Genomic DNA, 20,933 nt, shown 5'->3' on the forward strand with positions numbered 1-20,933 from the left:
AAACACTGTTTTGCTAGCATGTGAAATTTAGGATATTGTGTGGTAGTTTGCACACATTATTAAGTCTTATTTCTCTGATAATAGTATGTAGACAGATCTCTTCCAATTTTCTGGCCACAATGTTATTCTCCAGATTTGCTGGCATAGTTTATTTAGAACCTTTGCTGATTCTTCTTCTGTTGCTTTGCCGTATTGCTATAGATTTTCATCAATTCCTCTAACATTCTGATTTGGTAATGACCAGAATGCTGATCTAACTTCTTGAAAATAGGGAATATCTCCTAAGACATCTTGGATATAAACATCCCCACTATACAGAATTTCAGTATTCTCTTTCCATTATAATCTTCTTTTAATCAATTACTGTATATCGCCTAGCATACTACAGCATAGCAATTTGAAGTTAGAAACTTTCTGAGTTCAGGTCTTTTGAACAACTTTCCTTGTTTTTTCATGTCTGTTGCCATATTTGATATCTTTACAGATGTCATTGCAATACTGCTCCTTGTCTCGTCTAAAAGCTCTCTGAAATTCTTCATTAAAGTCCTTCCTGAGATCTTTGTCTTTTTTGGCTTTGGCTTCTCTTCTATTCTTGACAATTTCAACCATATGTTTTGACATCTAGTTTCTTTCTTCTGTTTCTTGATCTTTGGCAGTCTCTTTTCATATTCATCCTTAACAGCTTCTTTGATTTCTTCCACAGTTCCTCTTATCAATGAGATTCAGAACTTCAAAGCAATCCCTGATGTTTTCTTCAAAAATGGTGACTGTTCAAGATCAGATTGTGGAAACTGGCTATGTTCAGTCTTCTGCCATAGCTTGACTTAGAAATTTCACATGAGCAGTTTATGATCTCTTTTACAGTCAGTCTCTGATAAGTCTTTGTTGTTATAACTCAGTTCTCCAATCTTTTTTGCACCAATAATATAGTCAATTTGATTTCTTGTACTCTATCTGGTGATGGCCATGTATATGGGTGTTATTTGGGTTGTTGAAGAATGTATTAGTATGTAACTCCTGTGTATTCTTCCCAAACTATTTATCCTGATTTATACATTATCACAGAAATTGACATAATATTCTTGCAATAGCTCTCTCTCCTAGCAATTTTGTGTTAAGTATCAGGTCTCCTCTACTTCAGAAAGTTGCAAAGTAAAACCTTAAGCTGAAATATTATTCAGCATAAAAAATAGGATGACATTTTAGTGTGGAAAGCAATTTTGGATGTGGGTTCATTGATTCAGAAAATTGGTTTAATGCATGTTATCAATATATTTTCTGGTGTCTTATACTTTGCTATTGTTTCCTTTTGTTTTCTGCCATAAGTTTATATACAGTTTAATAATCACAAACAGGATTAAAACTTGTATTTCTAGTGAATCACCAGTGCTATTTGTTCTCCTATCCTATCCAGTCCTATCCCTGTTGAAGCTTCAGAAGATCTTAGTGGAATGCTGAAAAAAGAAAGTTCACACATTGAAAACAACATTTAAATTAATAATTAAACTAGCAGGCAATGCTATACTGAAATGTCCAATACATGCATGATTACACTCAGAAGAGGCTATATAAATCAGGTTAGGTAAACTAGGTCTATCAATGGCATTAGCCATCCTTGAGGTGGAAACACTGTTCTGATGTTGTAATTATAGGAGATAGTACCAAGGAAAAATCTATTATCTACACAACCTATATATGCTTATAGGCTACATAGAACCATGTGCTGGTGACTGTGGAAACCAAGACTTTACTGGATTTAGAAGGATTTAAAAATCCTTTTCTTATGGCAAATGCACAAAAATATCTAATTGAGAACATTTTGGATTTTAAATATTATAATAATAAATGATAGTATGTTTGTACCAAGCTGGTAGGGACTGTTAATTCTGTCACCCTTGTACTGTATTGCTATTAATATTTCTGGTGGCAAAACAGTTTGATTTGAACCACAGCCAGTACATCCTTCTTTCTTTACAATTATAAAGATAATGCTTCTGACTACCTATGCAGATAACTAGCTAATAATTCATTTCTTGTATGGTACATCTGGGAGAAATTCATTTTAATTGCAGAAGAGATCTAACCCCTTTTTTCCAGTTAAAAACAAAACAAAAACAAAAACCCTATCCCTGATTCTGTTGTTCTGCAATCATTATTCCTGTTTATTGTGAAACAATTTTTCTTTATGCACAACTTTTCCCCCAAATAATAAAAATTAAACTGTTGATCATTACTTACAGGTTAGCTTCCTAGTTTTGGGAGGAGGAAGGAAAAGGGACAATAAGGTGTTTACTGGTCTAGAGAACATAAACATCTGCTAGATTCATGAGTGGCTTGTTGAAATAATTCATAAAAGAGACTCTTAGGCAATCAGCATTGCCATTTTTATAGATTTTTTGAAGACAGAGAAAGACACCAGCAAGTTCATTTTTTTTTCTAACTTATTTAAGTTTTGCATATTTAAGTATGTTGTTGCATAGAGCTGGATCAAAATGAGACTAAACACTTATGTTAAACTATTGCACTACTAGTTCTAAGTCTGTACAATTGAGAAGGATGATATCTCCAGATGAAATTATTATCCATACAGTTAAGGAAAGTCTACTAATAGGAATGGAACCAAAGTCAGTTAGAAATCTTTGGAACAGAGAAAACAAGAAACCTAGGTGTCCTTACATAGCTTTTAATTTAAGAAGTAAATAGCTGTGTGTGTGTGTGTGATGTATTTTAAGATCTTCATCTTTACAGTATATCAGTAATAATGTACCATACCAATCTGCACTGCAGCATATTAGTTCTCAATTAATGTAATATTTTTTCAATAAAACTGAATATCTATGTAGTACTTGAGAGCCAGTTTGGTGTAGTGGTTAAGGCATCAGGCTAGAAACTGGGAGACTGTGAGTTCTAGTCCCGCCTTAGACACAAGGCCAGCTGGGTGACCTTGGATCAGTTACACTCTCTCAGCCCTAGGGAGGGATGCAATGGCAAACCACTCCTGAAATCCTGTGAAGAAAATTGCAGGGATTAGTCCAGGCAGTTGCCAGCAGTCAAAAACTGATTCAAAGGCACACATGCACACATTGCAGCAATAATAGATACATGTGAATTACAGGTCTTATTTCAGAATTATTTATTTCATGTTATTTTATATGTGTAAACCTTGAGAACCTATCACATAACTTCAACAGTAATTGGTATCAGAGATTGCAATTGCATGCAGCATTTGCAGAAATCGAAGAGAACTTTGGGAAATGTATAGGTTTACTATAGCCATGAATATCAAAGATAAATGCTGACATGATACAGAAAACAGATAATGAATTAAATACATAAATAGTCAAAAGTAGAAAACACATTCTTATTAACACTTTCTTTTTGATGGCAAAAATGTTTTCTTACTGTGTTGTTCTAAATTATACCATGTACTACTTCATAAATGTGGTGATTTGTTCAATTTATTCTTCTAAGTATTTTACAAAGTAAGCAAGCTGATAGTCTTCTAACATAAGAAATGTCACATTTGATGAGGCCAACAACCTAACTAATTCAGCACTGTATTCTCACAGTGGTGAGCTAATCAAATGCAATAGAAAGCAGGAGTTGAAAACAATTTTGTTTTCCACAACTGTTCTTGAAATTGTTATTGTCTTCAGCATGGGAGAGAGGAGTACTGTATATAATAATTATGGCAAGTAATTCTTAGCTCCTTTAAATGTTTCTATTTTGGTGGCCACCTTTACATATTTTATATGCTTTGTGAATAACTACTTTCTTTTATCTAAATCTGATCATAACAAGTTTTGGTATTCTAATAGAAGAAAAATGTACTGAATCACTATCTCCATATATGTTATTTTATAAATCTCTAGTGTATAGTCAAATCCTTCCATGGTTCACTGGATAACTTTGGGTCAGTCGTTCTCAGTCCAACTTAATTCACACATTGTTACTTTGGGAAAGAAAATAGCATAGGAATTTGGTGCATAATATCCTAGAAGAAAAGTGGGATATAATTAAATAAAATAAAACAAAACTAGAAAACATGTAGCTCTGTGTGCATTAAATAAATAGCCTCCCTTATTTTCCCCCAAATGAAATTATATTCTGTATCAATAAAAATAAATATAAAATAATTTTCCTATTGCATGGCAAATCATTTATGTTTATAACTGTTGATTTCTAGCACACATAAATAATGTTGGGGTGTTGTTGGATTTTGTATACTTCTGTTCCACCATTGTAGATTGTGGTGATACAACTGTACTTGCAGAATTGCAACATGGTTCAGAGATAATCCATATCTGAAAACCTGTGAATTCTGGAGAAAGAAATGGCAGACTCAAGACAGCTCCATGAACAGCAGAGCCAATGACCACCGTGAAGAATGAAGAGCTGCTAAGTAGATCTGTTCTTCGAACCTCTCAGGACAAAGAGAGGATGAGAGATCACCCAGAAGTGCTCCAGACAGTTGCTTCTCATGAGGAGACCTCAAGACAGCAGTCTCTGGCAGGTTTTGAGTACTGGTAGATGAGGGAATAGCCATCTTGTTCAAACCATGGTTGGCTCCTTTAAAAGGACGCTAAGTTTGCATACTTCCTTTTCCAATCACATTTGGAAATTGCTTATTAACTACTTTTCAGCTATTAGAAACCTTTGGATCAACAAGTCTGAAAGCATCGGGTGAGTCTGTCTTCAATCTTTAATGAAAGAAAAAAATAACTACAAGTTTAAGAAGTTAAAAACAAAATTGAAATAAACAGCATAAAGCTAATTAAGACTTTGATTTTAGAAAGTTATAAATGGATTAAGGGTCCAGATAAATTTGAAATAAGATTTTTGGATTAATTATATAGAATCCGTTCAGTGGGAAAGTTTTGAATTTTTTAAAAAACATACTAAGATTTTAAAAATTGGACACTAGAGGGAACTAAAGATCTCAGTTAAAGGAGAAGAAGACATGAACTTGACTAACAGTTACCGAATAGTACAAAGTATTCTAATACTGGAAATATTGAAGGACATTTTAGAAAAATTGAGTCAAAAGTTAATACTAACAACGTCAAAAGCGATATCCGCCCCTATGGATAGACTGTGTTTAAAAGATGTTATGGAAGAGTAACAAGTTTTACCTGACAAGACAGAGACTGAGCTGAAAGTGGATTTACAAATGAAAGGCTACAAGAATGACATGGAAAAACATGTTACACAGGACATACAAAAGAAACCATCTGATGTTTTAATAATTAAAAGGGACATACAAACAATAAACCAAGAGAGTGACCCATAGATAGATAGATAGATAGATAGATAGATAGATAGATAGATAGATAGATAGATAGATAGATAGATAGATTCATTCTATATTGGACTTACAAAAGAGACTTGTTAAAGCTTGGAAAAACCACCTGAGAAGGGATAAAGAAGAAATAATATCAAGTTCTATGACATTATTTAAATGGACTAAAGATTAAGATTGTTAGAAGTAAAAAGAAGGAATATAAAATGGGTTTATTTGATCTAGACTAAAATAGATATGTTGTTATTTCTAGTAACCCTTTTGCTGACACCAGGACTAAAATGATGAGCTTTATGGATTTGTTTATAGATAAGAAATGGGAGATGGGAAGAAGGGATCATTTGTTGTAATTTAAGAAGTAAAAGATTACTAAAATTGTTTATACTTGTGATGAAGGTTGAAAATCACTTCTTTATATATTTCTTTTCTCTTTCCTTACTATATTCATTTTTCCTTTTACCTCCTATTCTTTGCCTTTTTTTTTTTTTTTCTTTCCCCTTTGCACCTTTTTCTTTCTATTTTTCTACCTTTCTTTTAGTTTGGATTAGTTTGTACTATTGTAATTATAATTTTTAATAAAATTACTTGAAAAAAAAAGAGCTAATCCATATTCAAAATGTTCATAGTTAGTGTGGTAGAAGGAAGGTCCTGGGCAACAGTGTATTCTTCTGTTGACTCAGTTTGTGGCTGGATAGATTAGGGTATTGCTGTTATGTCCAGCAGAGTTATGTAGTGTTTTAAACATTTTGACAAGGATCAGTTCTGGATATTCACTGCTCAGTGTGAAATGTTTCTGGCAGGCAGGTTGGTAGAGTTTTCTGCTGATCACCAAAGTGACCTTTTTGCTGGGTTTGCTGAAGGAAACAGTGGCTAAGTGGGCAATACCATTCATTGAGGGGAACGATCCGGTGCTGGACAACTCTCAGAACATCATGCATAAACTCAAGGGTCACTCTGGGGATTCCATACAGAGAATTATAGCAAGGCAAGAGATTTGGAAGCTGAAGCTGAGACAAAAGAGAGTTAGGAGTCCCACTTATCTCAGATCTACTAGTCCGACTAAAAAAAGGCAAGCATCTTTACAAAACTAGACTTGAGAAGTGCTTACAACTTAACCAGAATGAAAGAAGAACACAAGTATTCAACAGCCTTCGATACAAGATATGGCAAGTTCGAATAAACAGTGATGCCTTTTGGCCTGGTTAACTGTGGAGCTGTTTTTTCTAGATTCACAAACAACATTTTCAGAAATTTTAGAGAAGTACATGGTGGTGTACTTAGATGATATATTAGTTTATCCTGAAGTTTCCTCCCTGCATCTTACCCATATCAGAAATGTATTACAAAAATTAGGAAACAACATGTCATGAGTGAGGATGGCGAGCAGGGGGCTCCCATATAGGCTGTAAAGCGCATGCATAGTACTGAGGAATTAGGTGGCCATTCAAAGAGACACAGATCAGGCCGCCTTAGTCTTCAGGGTTTATATGTCTGGGTTTTCCCATGCTTCTTCAGTTTGTTAGGATTCTCTGTTATGTAGCAGTAATAAAACACTAGAGACCTACTCCTTGTCTCAGCATGGTTCCTGGCTGTTAGGACACAACAAGCTCTTTGCCAAGCTAGAAAAATGTGCATTTGACTTGCCTCAATTATACTATTTGGACTACAGAATCTCCACAGAATGCATACAGATGGATCCAGCAATGGTACATTCTATCCTATGTCATTTCCACCACCACCACCACCACCACCACCACCACCCCCAGTAATGTAAAAGATGTGTGATGCTTTCTTGACCTTGCTAACTTCTACAGAAAATTCATCCCCAATTTTGCTAACTCTGTAAAACCACTGCCCCAATTCCTAAGAAAGTACTGATGATTCTCCTGGTCAACCCAAGAGCAAGAGGCATTTCAAAAGTTAAAATAATTATTTGCTTCTCATCCCCTTCACCACCACCCTAGCCCCTCCCACCCCTTTGTGGTGCAGACAGATGCTTCAGATACGGCCATAGTATATGTCCTGCTCCAGGCAGAAAAATAAGGCGGGAGCAAATATACTGCCATGTGCCTATTTATTCAGAATGCTCCTCCCAGGATAAAGGAACTATGATATTTTCAAGAAAGAGTTGCTAGTAGTAAAAAAATGACTTTCAACAACAGAGATACCTGTTGGAAGGAGCAGCTTACCCTATACAAATTTGTACAGACCATAAGAATTTGGGTTTCTGCAAAATACCAATCTCTCACCTCTTGGTAAATCAGGTGGGCACAATTTTTCTCCTGTTGTGATTTTTACATCTCATACATTCCAGGTTCCCAAAACAAATTTCCATATATGCTCTCATGTAAGCTGGAGTTCCCCAGTCACCCCCTACCCCACTGCCATGATGTTCCAGCCATGCAACTTTGAGTTGTACCATAAATCAGACCAACATGAAAAGCTGGGAACAGGAAGATAGGCTTTTGATCTGTTTGACTGGATTAGGGCACAGCAACAGCAGGATGCATATACCAGGTCCCAGATGGATGACCTCCAGGGAGCCCGACAAGGTACTGTTGCACCTTTCACAGTGGAGGGAGGACAGCTGTCATACAATGGACATTTATATAAGGGAGGAAGTACTACAGCTGTGCCACGATAACAAAACAGGACATGGAGGGATATTTAAGACCCAACATAGAGGGAAAAACATAGAGTTTTGGTAGTCAAACATCCGTGTCAACATAAAGAATTATGTTTCTTCTTGGCATGTCTCTCATAGAGCAAAATCAATCCCTGGTAAGCCAGCTGGGTTATTGCTGCCACTAGAGACCCCGGAACACAGTTTCTCTAGATGTTAGCACCAATATTTTCCCAGTGTGGAGATATACCAGCATACTAATAGTAGTGAAATGTATTTATTTATTTATTTATGTTTCGAATGTGGTCACTGTCCATCTCACTCATAGAGCAACTCTGGGCAGTTTACAATAAAAATACCAAATTGGCTCATTGTATTCCTTCCAAGGGCTCCTAACAGCCCAAGAAACAGCTTAACTCTTTTTTAGGCTGACCATATGTACTGCTTTGAACAGGATAGTCCCATTTTTTTTACATTTCCCGACTGTCCCGTCATTTTAATATATATGTCAATTTTGTCCAGTTTTGACCCATCCTTCACCAGGTCCTACCTTCCTACGCCTCCTCCACTCTCCACCACTGCCTCCATTGCTGCCACACTGCTGCTAAAGCCTCCAAGGGTTACCAGGCTGGAGCTCCGTGCCTGAACCTGCTGGCTTCCATGCCAGTCCTAGTGCCTGCCTTGTACCTAGCGTGGTCTGGACTCAAGCCTTGTCTTGTACCTAGTGTGAACTGGACTCATATTTTTTTATAGCTTGAAGTCTACCCTTGCAATCCCAAAGACAAAGAGGCAAACCTGCAGTTTTAATGACAATCTCCAGCAGGAATTCAAATTTATTAAACTGGACAAACTGTGCAGTGATGGAACAAAAGTGGTATGCCAACATTGTAATATCCATTTTTCCATTGCTCATGGAGGTAGAAGTGACATCAACCAACATCTACATAGCCAGAAACATAAGGATGCTGAAAATACTCTGGCCTCAGTTAAAATCAGTTTGTTTATGAGACATAGTGATAGTGAAAGCGATAAAATACAGTCCCCCTCTACGTCTACCTGAATGTTTGTATGAGTTCTATCACTGAAGAATAATTGTTCGCTCAACATGTTCATGTTATAAAACTTTTTCATTTTAATGAAAAGAAAAATCTTTTTATATAAACAGTAATCTGTTTAAGGACCAGCAAATGGATCTTAAAAACTCTTTAAAGCTTTTTTTTTTTTATCTTACTTTTTCATGAATATGGAATATTACATAAGTTTAACCTCATCCCATTTTGCCATCCCAATGTTCCATTTTTGTCTCAAGGAAATATGGTCAGCGTACTCTTCTTGGACCACTTCTTTAAATATAGAAAATTGGTCAATCATGTGATCTCAGGCAGAGGAAGTCAGTTCATTTCCAAAGTTTGGAAGGCCCTCTTGCACTTATTAAAATTCATTTTTCTTCCTTGCATCATCCAGAGACCAATGGAGAATCTGAGGTTAACCAATTGTTGCAGCAACATTTAAGATGCTATATTTCATACCAGCAAGACAACTGGACTGATCTCATATCTCTTGCTGAATTTGCTTACAACAACGCAACACATTCCTCTAGCCATATGTCCCTGTCCCAAGCAACTGACAGATTCCACCCACAGGTCTTACCAACAACCAGGCAAGAAAGCACCATTCCTCATGCCACAGATTTCCTGTACAAGAGGCAAGCAGCCCAAAGAGTCTTAAAGGAACAGCTTAAATTAGCAAAAGCCATGTATAAAAAAAACAGTAGATGCACACCAACAAGAGGGAACTAGGGTTGCAGAAGGGATTTGGTATGGCTGTTTACAAACTTTCTGACTTCTGTGAGACCTTCCAAGAAACTAGGCTCAACATTTCTTGGCCCTTTCCCAGTAACTAAGCAAATAACCCAGTAGCTTTCCATTTGCAATTGCCAGCATCAGTGAAGGTTCACCCTGTATTCCATCACTCTTTGCTAGTGCAAGAGACATCCTCCTGCACTCTGCAGTCCTAGACAGCACACACACACCCATACTGGTGAACGGGGAGGAAGAATACAAGGTGGAGGTAGTTCTAGACTTTAGATGCAGAGGGAAGCGGGTTGAATACTTGATACACTGGAAAGGCTACCCAGAGTTGGAAAGAACATGGGAGGCAGCAACAGGCATCCATGTGCCACATTTGGTGCACCCTTTTCACAACCAATAAACCCTGTCTTTGACAACTACTGGCCTTGCAGGAGTTAGGCACTGACCAATATGAACAGGAGGATTTCTTTTATGGGGTGAAGGGAACCTCGGAGATAGCAAGAGACAAAGTAGGGGACATAGGAAATGATCCAGTTCCTTCCATATCAGGCATACAGGACATGGGGAGACTAACAGATTACCAATAGGAAGGATGGCTATCACCTCTTCAGGCACAGCTGATTTACCAGATGTCTCCTATGAGTTACCAGCAGAAGGGGGGAGCAACACAGCTACATTTGGTTCTCGCAGCCTACAATCAGTTCCCCCTGGAAACTCATGAATAGGGGATGAGTCTGAAGGGGAAGGTGATGTAAAGGTATGTGGGAGTGACCTTGATGTAAATGTATGTGGGAGACTGGGCCCAGAGATCCTGCCTAGAAAACGGTCAGATAAGAGACAGCATAATCCACAGCTGGATAGTAGGTGGGATAAGAGGCTCAGAAGAGACTCCCAAAAGGAAAAATAATAGGAAATGGGAGAATTGTACTTTCAGACTTGGAAGATTCTGTTAATGTAGCCTTACAATAAAGTAGAATTAGCTCATCTGGTCATGATGCCTGCCTGGTCTAGCTGGTAAGGTTGACACCAACTGAGAATAAAACTGATTCTTTATGTGAGTTCCTAAATCTGAGATAACATATTTAATGTATTTTTTTCCCCCTAAATGATGACACTTGCATTGGTATGATGTTTGAGAAAATGAAGCATAGTCCAATATCATACTATGGGTAGTACCTAGAATATAATGATTTTTCGCTTTCTATCCCTTGGTTATGACGTCCTGCAGTACGTTTGATTATAAAAATGGTACCTTCTTTATCTGTAAGAATTGCATCTGGAGGGACAAATCAATTTCTTAAACCAAATTCTTTGCCATTCCATTTTTAAATAATATACATTAATGTACAATCATTGTTCATATTGTTATCTCTAGCTTATTAATTTAGAGCTTCTCTTAAAATAAGGAATATTGTGAAATATAAATGTGGTCAACATTTCACTTTGAATTTTTTCAAAAGTTCTTCATTTCCAACAGTCAATGAGTAGTACAATTTGTCAGTTTAACTTAAAACGGCTATCCAACAAGATGTACTGAATTATAAAATCTATTCAACACATTGAGGCATAGAGCAATGAGTGGAATAGATTGTAAGTGAATATAAGTGCACATAATGCTATTGAACAAAATTTGTCAACAATGTATAGTACACCCTGAGCATGTCTACTCTGATTAGTAAATCACATTTAGTTTGGTGGAGTTTTTGAAAATCTTGGTAATTACAAAGCCATCTATTTTTTAATCAGTTTCACAAAATGCCAGTAATGTTTTACTCTACCTTATATCAATAGATAACCCCAAAACCTTTTGAAGTTTTTCATTGCTACTAAGATTGAGCAGCACAAATGTCACTGATAAACCCACCAAGGAAAAATCTTCTGTCCCTCAGCAGTTTCAAACTTGTCTAGACATACAGATCTGCAGGAGAGGCTTTCCTAAGAATATGTCAATGTCAGGGTATCATCTGTTGGGCATGCAGGAGAGGGCTTTCTCCTCTATCACTTCCTGCCTATGGAATGTAGATGTGTTTGATCACTGGTCTCTGTAATTTTAGTAAATCTGTAAAGACATATTTATTTGGTCAGGCTTTTAAGAGTCAAGTCTGTCTGTCTACCTACTATTTTTGAGTGTGTGCTATTTAAAACTATCAGCCATCTTGAGGGTTTATCTTGATGGCTGAAAATAAAGGGGGGTGGAAGGATAAATACAACAAATGATGGTGAAATATGTGTATCTTGTAAATTCTATATTGTTTATTATTTGTATGTTTAGATCAATGTTTTACTAGGGATTCCTGTATTATTTAAAGAAAAATACAACTTAAGTTTTGGGAATGTCATATAATATAGTTCATATCCTTCCATACATGCAGCAGTCTTCTGCTTTTCATCACTTATGGTATCAAAATACTAAATTGCCCTCCTTTAGTGCTACTTTTGAGCTCTGAAAACACTTCAACTTATTCCTGTTTGGATGTCTAAAAAACATTTGGGCCAAATTAGATACAAACAAAATGAGCAATGGTAAGATTATTATCTAATTTCATATTACCTTTGAATCAGAGGCTTAGACATGAAGTTATCCTGAGATCTATTTCAGTTCAGAATCTGCTTTTCAGGATTTTGCTAAACCATTTTTGACAATCTAGCCTGTCTTTAATTACATCCAACACAGAGATTTAGCAAACTGCTATAAATATTGAGACACTAGTTAACACAAACATATATTTTGTGACTTTTCTTTTTTCTAAAGTATTTTAAATTGTTAAAATACTGGCTTTGCTACATGTCAGAGAATGATACTAACTTGCACAAAGAAAATAATATTCTGATCATTTTTATAGAATTACTGTTTTTATGACAAAGATGGATAAAATTATAACATATTTATCTTAAGCGCAACCTGTTATGATAGGATTTTTTAAAGTATTTTCCCCCCTACTGGAATAATATAAAACAACAGGAACTCACTGAACAAGCCTCTGGGAAGCTAAAGGTATTGACCTACCCTGATAGTGTTTAATATAATACTTTCTTTTCCCTTTTTATGCCCTCCCCAGGCAGCCAAGGCCAGTTTCCACTCACACAGAATGTTACAGTTATTGAGGGTGAAACAGCAACACTGACCTGTAGAGTTGATCAAAATGATAACACCTCCCTCCAGTGGTCGAATCCAGCTCAACAAACTTTGTATTTTGATGACAAGAAAGGTGAATATAATTCTTTTTGTCTTCACTTGATTATTTAAGCATTAATAACATTTTGTTACATAATGCTTGCATTGTCTATATTCTATTTTACATTAACCTCAAGCTGAAAAATGTGTAATTTTAACATAATTGTTCAATTATAAAATTGTAGAATAATAATATTAATTTTTTAAAAAATGTTTCTTTTCTTCTCTATTTTTACTGTCGATGGTTGTGAGCTGTGATCAGTATGGGTAGCAGTGGAGGATTAAGAATGTAAGTGTGGTTAAACAGGTTAATACAGGTCCAAAATTGGTCTAAAGGTTACCCTATCCATGTGTGTCTGTGCAAGAGAAAAGGTACAAATGACAAGATATGTGTGATGACCTCACAATGCAAATATTGCAACTTATGACTTGTGTCAGATATTGTGATGTGGATATCACAAACTACATAATCATGGTAGTTGCATTATGATGTAACCGAGCATGCCGTGAACTTATGCCCATGAAAATAGCAAGCAGTCGCATTGTGCATTGGTCATCAGTGATGGGCCTCTTAAAGAGAAGCTAGCTTTCTCGGTCATTCTGATAACTACCACTCCTGCACTATGGAAATGGAGAGGACTACCTTTAGCAATGTTCTATGAAAATAAATGCTGCTTCAGCCTGATTGCACTGTTCCAAGTATTTCAGTCTACTTACGTTTGTCCTGTGGATTTGCATGTGTCATATCAAAGAAAAACTGAATGTTTCTATGTTTTCTTTCTACTGAATTCCTTGTTCATATACTTGCTATGCTTGATGTAATGTAAAATGGAACTAATATCAGTGCATATTATGCAGCTGTAAGGAGTACAAAAACAAAACAAATATTTCATTCTTGAGTCTTGAGTCTACATCTGGTATCTGATCTGAAGAGAGTGAGTTAGGGAAAGAATAAAAGAAGGCAATGTGAGTAGAGGAAAAATAGGATAAGAGAGGGGAGGAGGAGGAAGAGAAAGAAAAACAATGGAAAATAGATGGATGTGTGTTATAGACAGAAAGTGATAGATTCTCTCTCACACACAAGTTTTTTTCTAGAAAGGCATGCAGTCCTTGGCATATAGATGTTCTATACCCCTGCCTATGATAACAGTATGCCTCACTATGTTCCTTATCCTAAACAACACATTTTTCTCTCCAAATGTATCTACTGCTTATTACATATTTCTTTATTTAAACCTGTCCATTATAATATTCAGTATAAATATGAAATTAACTCTCTACAAAATCTCACTCACCAATTTTGGAAAACCCATTTGTCCTATTCATAAAAAGAAGGTGGTTTCCATGCCTTTGAGGAGGAGGGAAAGAATTTCTGAGTTGTTGGGAAGGTTTAATATTTTCTTTAATAATTTGTTACAAGATGAGAAGCAGGACATAGGCTGGTAGAATTTTGCCAAGACAACTCACTCTGCATAACAAACACTCTCTTCCAACAACCTAAGAGATGACTTTATACATGGACTTCACCAGATGGATAACACCGAAATCAGATTGACTACATCCTTTGCAGCCAAAGGTGGCAGACATCTATACAGTCGATAAAAACAAGACCTGGAGCTGACTGTAGTTCAGATCACAAACTTCTTATTGCACAATTTAGGATCAGACTAAAGAGATTAGGGAAGACCCACAGATCAGCTAGATATGAGCTCACTAATATACCTAAGGAATCTGCAGTGGAGGTGAAGAATAGATTTAAGGGACTGGACTTGGTAGATAGGGTCCCGGAAGAACTATGGACAGAAGTTCGCAACATTGTTCAGGAGGCGGCAACAAAATACATCCCAAAGAAAGAGAAGACCAAGAAGGCAAAATGGCTGTCTGCTGAGACACTAGACGTAGCCCAAGAAAGAAGGAAAGCAAAAGGCAAAAGTGATAGGGGGAGATATGCCCAATTAAATGCAAAAGTCCAGAGGTTAGCCAGAAGAGATAAGGAATTATTTTTAAACAAGCAATGCATGGAAGTGGAAGAAGACAATAGAATAGGAAGGACAAGAGACCTCTTCCAGAAAATTAGAAACATTGGAGGTAAATTCCAGGCCAAAATGGGTATGATCAAAAATAAAGATGGCAAGGACCTAACAGAAGAAGAAGAGATCAAGAAAAGGTGGCAAGAATATACAGAAGACCTGTATAGGAAGGATAACAATATTGGGGATAGCTTTGACGGTGTGGTCAGTGAGCTAGAGACAGACATCCTGAAGAGTGAGGTTGAATGGGCCTTAAGAAGCATTGCTAATAACAAGGCAGCAGGAGACAATGGCTTCCCTGCTGAACTGTTCAAAATCTTCCAAGATAATGCTGTCAAGGTAATGCATGCTATATGCCAGCAAATTTGGAAAACACAAGAATGGCCATCAGACTGGAAAAAATCAACTTATATCCCCATACCAAAAAAGGGAAACACTAAAGAATGTTCAAACTATCGAACAGTGGCACTCATTTCACATGCCAGTAAGGTAATGCTCAAGATCCTGCAAGTTAGACTTCAGCAGTTCATGGAGCGAGAATTGCCAGATGTACAAGCTGGGTTTAGAAAAGGCAGAGGAACTAGGGACCAAATTGCCAATATCCGCTGGATAATGGAAAAAGCCAGGGAGTTTCAGAAAAACATCTATTTCTGTTTTATTTACTATTCTAAAGCCTTTGACTGTGTGGACCATAAGAAACTGTGGCAAGTTCTTAGTGCTATGGGGATACCAAGTCATCTTGTCTGCCTCTTGAAGAATCTGTATAACGACCAAGTAGCAACGGTAAGAACAGACCATGGAACAATGGATGGGTTTAAGATGGGGAAAGGAGTACGGCAGGGCTGTATACTCTCACCCTACCTATTCAACTTGTATTCAGAACACATCATGCAACATGCTGGGCTTGAGGAATCCAAGGCTGGAGTTAAAATCGCTGGAAGAAACATTAACAATCTCAGATATGCAGATGATGCCACTTTGATGGCTGAAAGTGAAGAGGAACTGAGGAGCCTTATGATGAAGGTGAAAGAAGAAAGTGCAAAAGCTGGCTTGCAGCTAAACCTCAAAAAAACCAAGATTATGGCAACCAGCTTGATTGATAACTGGCAAATAGAGGGAGAAAATGTAGAAGCAGTGAAAGACTTTGTATTCCTAGGTGCGAAGATTACTGCAGATGCTGACTGCAGTCAGGAAATCAGAAGACGCTTAATCCTTGGGAGAAGAGCAATGACAAATCTCGATAAAATAGTTAAGAGCAGAGATATCACACTGACAGCAAAGGTCCGCATAGTTAAAGCAATGGCATTCCCCATAGTGACATATGGCTGCGAGAGCTGGACCATAAGGAAGGCTGAGAGAAGGAAGATCGATGCTTTTGAACTGTGGTGCTAGAGGAAAATTCTGAGAGTGCCTTGGACTGCAAGAAGATCAAACCAGTCCATCCTCCAGGAAATAAAGCCAGACTGCTCACTTGAGGGAATGATATTAAAGGCAAAAGTGAAATACTTTGGCCACATAATGAGAAGACAGGACACCCTGGAGAAGATGCTGATGCTAGGGAGAGTGGAGGGCAAAAGGAAGAAGGGCTGACCAAGGGCAAGGTGGATGGATGATATTCTAGAGGTGATGGACTCGTCCCTGGGGGAGCTGCAGGTGTTGACAACTGACAGGAAGCTTTGGCGTGGGCTGGTCCATGAAGTCACAAAGAGTCGGAAGCAACTAAACGAATAAACAACAAAGGCTTTGCAGAGCACTGTATTTACATTCACACACAAACATATGTAAGCACAGGTAAGTATGCTCTCTAGCCACTTACAGTATAAGTTCCTAGGGCAATACCAATGCACCCACTTAATATGCTATCACCTTTCTGAAATTATTTCCTCTCTATTTTTTTCAGATGAAGTTTCTTCTTGACCATATGCCCTCAATGTGTGTAACAGAACTAATTAAAACTGATAGTTTTATAGTAGTTCATATTGTGTCATGTTGCCTGCCCTCTGGAACAGCATCCCAGCTGCAACCCTGCTATCCTTTAAACAGGTCTTGGAGACTTGTTGTTGTTGTTGTTGTTGTTGTTTTCCTGAAGGCTTGGGATATGATGAAATTCATGTCTTCCTGGACTGAGTTCTTTCACAGTGGTTTATGGTGTTTGTCTGTTCCCCTGTTTGATCATCTTTTTACTAGGGTAGTGGTTTTGTTTTTAATTTGTATGTCACACAAAGTTACTACTGAGTTGGGAAGCCTTAGAAATCTAATAAATACATTCTATTCTATTCTATTCTATTCTATTCTATTCTATTCTATTCTATTCTATTCTATTCTATTCTATTCTATTCTATTCTAATGAATTTGAAATAAAAGCCTTATAACTTAATAGCTGCCTTCTAATTGCAAATCCATTTATTTAATTAATTACATTTATTATGGCCACCCACTCCAATAGACTATGAGTAGCTTGCAACAACAAAATGCACAATTAAAACAATTAGAAACATGAAACAACAACAATAATAAAACATGATGGGGTTCCACAAACATATTAACAAAGCCAGGTCTTAAGGGCCTTCTGGAACCCCAAGAGAGCAGCCACCATCTGTAACTTGGGGTGATTCCTCTCCTCACATTGCCTTCCTTCATTCTTTCCCTAACTCTCTCTCTCATCAGATCAGAAACAGAGAAGGGACACATCCTTAGTCCCACAAGATGACTAAATAACCTGGAATATTTCCACTGTGCCCATACATACTGGACAGGCAAAAACAATGGGAGATAGGCAGTCCCTCAAATAACCAGGCTCTTTTAAATCCTGACCAAATCTTGAATGAAAAACATTAAGGTTTGTTTGTTTCTTCTAGTAGATATTTAAGAACATTAATAAGAGGAAATACAGGAAAAGACTCAAAAAAACAAAAAGAAAAAAGTAAAACAGATTTATAAGCTATATAAAATTAAATTAAAATTTCAAGCTAACATTAGATTATTGCTGCATGCTAAAGATTCTTGTGTTAATCTGAGATTTCAAAAACATTATTAAAATCAAATTAATATTCAATAATTAACTAAAGTGGCCGGTATAAAACACCAGACTTTATGTGTTAAATAAAAGAAAATAACTATTACCTAAAAGAAATAGGTTTGTATTTTATCTTGTTTTGATTGCACTGAGGATTAGAATAAAGCAGCCTGTATTTTCCTCTGTGTCTATTCAGGTCTAAAACAGACTGCTGTGCATCCTTTTTTAGGTAGAATAAGGGTGGTGAAATCTCTGAAATAAAATATGCAAATATAGATTTTGGTGATCCCTAATTTGGGTAGACACTACTAAAGCTCAGTAATTAATTTTATATCAGTATTTTTTTAAAAAAATAATAGGATGTTCAATAAGCATTTTGTGCTTTGAACAGAATACCTTGCATAAAGACAGTGAGAAACAAGTATAATTAATCATGTTACTGCAAGTGTTCAATATTTATTTAGAAGATTTATACAGCTGCATAGCTCATCTAATTGTGACTCTGGGTGGTATACATCAAATAACCCCCCACCAAACAACTTTGCAAATAAAGTATCATCAAAAACCAAAATTCATGTTTTTAAAAGATTTCTTAGAGGCTAAAAAAAGTCAGGGCTATACTAATCTAAGGGGGAAACCATATCAGAGGGCAGGTACCACATCAGAAGAGAGGCACCTCCTAAGTCCCATCAAATGGCATTGTCTCATGGATGGACCTAATGCATGTCCAACTTGTAAGAATGTGTAGAATGGGCAGAAATAACCAGAGACAGGTAGTCCTGCATGTAACCCAGTCCTGTGCTTTGTTGGTAATAACCAGCACCATGAACTGCATTCAGAAGCCTATTGGGAGCCAGTGCAGCTCACAAAGTAGTAGTGTTACATGGGGAATACTATGGTGTCCATAACTCCTTGTGCTGTTGCATTCTGGATCAATTGTAGCTTCTGGGTGGTTTTCCAGGGCAGTCCCACATGGAGTGTATGGCAATAGTGAGCAACTGGATTTGACTAAGGCATAAATTACCATGAGCAGGGCCGCCCTATCCAGGAACAAATATAATTGGCACACGAGATGGACTTGTGGAAAGGCCCTCCTGGGCATGGCTTCCATCTGCTTCTTGAGCAGAGCCGTGATTCCAATACAAAATTTGATTCCCCAAGTTTCACAACAGTTCTAAGTGGGGGAGTGCAATTTCTTCCGGAACCAATGGTGGAAAATCTTTTAATTTCAGGTTCAGAGGAGCCCATAGCCACTCAGTCTTGCTAGGATGAAATCAAGGCCTGTTCTTTTTTCATGAAGGCCTCCACAGCCTCCAGGCACTAAGAAGAGACCTTGATAGCATCACCTACAGCCCAGGGTTGATGACTTTTCCTCATGCCATGAATAACCTCAAGTAGTAGCTTCTTGTAGATGTTAATCAACAACACTGTGGGGAGAGAGTAGAGCCCTGACACTCCCACAAAACAGGAGTCCAGGATTCCCCTTCCACAACACTAACAGGACCCAACCCTGGAAGAAGGCAGAAAACCACCAGAACACTGTGCCTCTCACTTCCAATCCTCTGAGCTGGGCAAGAAGGAGACCAGGGTTGATTTTGTACTTTGTGGAAAATACCTGGCAGAAGGACAGTGCAAAGCAAGTATAATTAAACATGTTAATGCAGGTGTTCAATATTTATTTATTTAGAAGATCTGTTTACTGTGCAGATCACAAAATCATGGCTCTGAGTGGTTTACATCAAATAACCCATTCCCAGATAAACTAAAACTCATGCCAATCGTATGACCCCTCCCTGGAGTTAAGGATCTAAAGCACACATGGTAATACTGACAGCTCCAAAGATCCTGTAAACTTTGTCAGGACTAACAGGCTCAAACATATCCAGATATGTTAATTTTTTTAACTTAAGAATAAGAATAAAGAATAACTTTATTCTTCAGATCCTGAGGCCAATCCTCTCTGAGGCCCTGCATATGCCCCTTCCACTCCTCCTTACCAAGAAAAGATTGGTTCTCTTTGAGCAAGGACACTGGCTAGCAATCATTACATTACTGTATGAGGTAATCCTTTTGAAAGGCTCTTACCATTATTGTCAATTATCATAAATATATATGAGATTTTATATGCTAATGCATTTGTGTGTGCCTGAGTAGTGATGCAAACCTGAGAAAACATGATACTTTTTTTTGCTGTACTTTCACAGTATGTTTATGTTTTCCCCTTAAAGGGATATGGGGAATGGGAAATGAGATTAACTGTCTCCCCATCCTGTTTTTCTCAGAAAAATCACAAACACATAAGGTTTAGTGTGCACCAGTTCATTTGCTCAATTAAATATTTAGCAGTACTTTAAGTGGTATTGTTTTTAGAGAATTAGTGACAGCCTAACACAGAAAAGTAAAGCATAGGAATTTAACACATAGCTACAATGAAGAATGGCTTTCAGAAGGAGAAGAAACAGATATTGTCAGTGGGACTAGCACATTGTTGATGTAATTCCACTAAATATATTGAGACAAAGACCTCATGGCTTTGTGCCTTCAACATGTAAGCCTAATATGTACAGATCTGAGCAGGGCTTAATTTCCTGGTACTTCCATTCACTGAATTTTATGCCATGCTGTTATATGTGAGTAGTAGTTTGAAGTCCCTTTGCAGTTCATCAAAAACAATGAAATGCAAGTGCAACTTCAGGTTCCCAATGCCTCCCATGTACAACTTCACAACTTATTAACATGTGAATAAAGCTATGATGCTTCAGAGTTAACTAATCCATTCCATGCTATTAATGCTCACTAGAAAATGCTTCTCATGAGCTGCAATTTCTTGAGGAAAACAAACCTAGGAATATTTAAGGACATTACGATCTACATCGATATATTTAATATATTTAATGCCTAAATAGAATAAAAGTGGAACTGTAAAAATAAAATTATCATAAAAATATTGGTAGAATACTTACAAGGATAGTATCAGAA

At 37.1% G+C, this 20,933-nt stretch overlaps 1 protein-coding gene across 3 annotated transcripts in view; it reads left to right on the top strand.

The window, feature by feature from the left end:
• Window positions 1–20,933, top strand: part of CADM2 (cell adhesion molecule 2) — a 465,617-nt gene that overhangs the window by 255,636 nt on the left and 189,048 nt on the right. For all 3 annotated transcript variants that reach the window (XM_063305494.1, XM_063305496.1, XM_063305495.1), the window contains one exon: window positions 12,793–12,942. In XM_063305494.1, coding sequence (XP_063161564.1) covers window positions 12,793–12,942 — 150 coding nt within the window. The remainder of the gene's footprint in view (window positions 1–12,792; window positions 12,943–20,933) is intronic.

The sequence above is a fragment of the Candoia aspera genome, chromosome 5, assembly GCF_035149785.1.
Source record: "Candoia aspera isolate rCanAsp1 chromosome 5, rCanAsp1.hap2, whole genome shotgun sequence".
Taxonomy (NCBI): Eukaryota; Metazoa; Chordata; class Lepidosauria; order Squamata; family Boidae; genus Candoia; species Candoia aspera.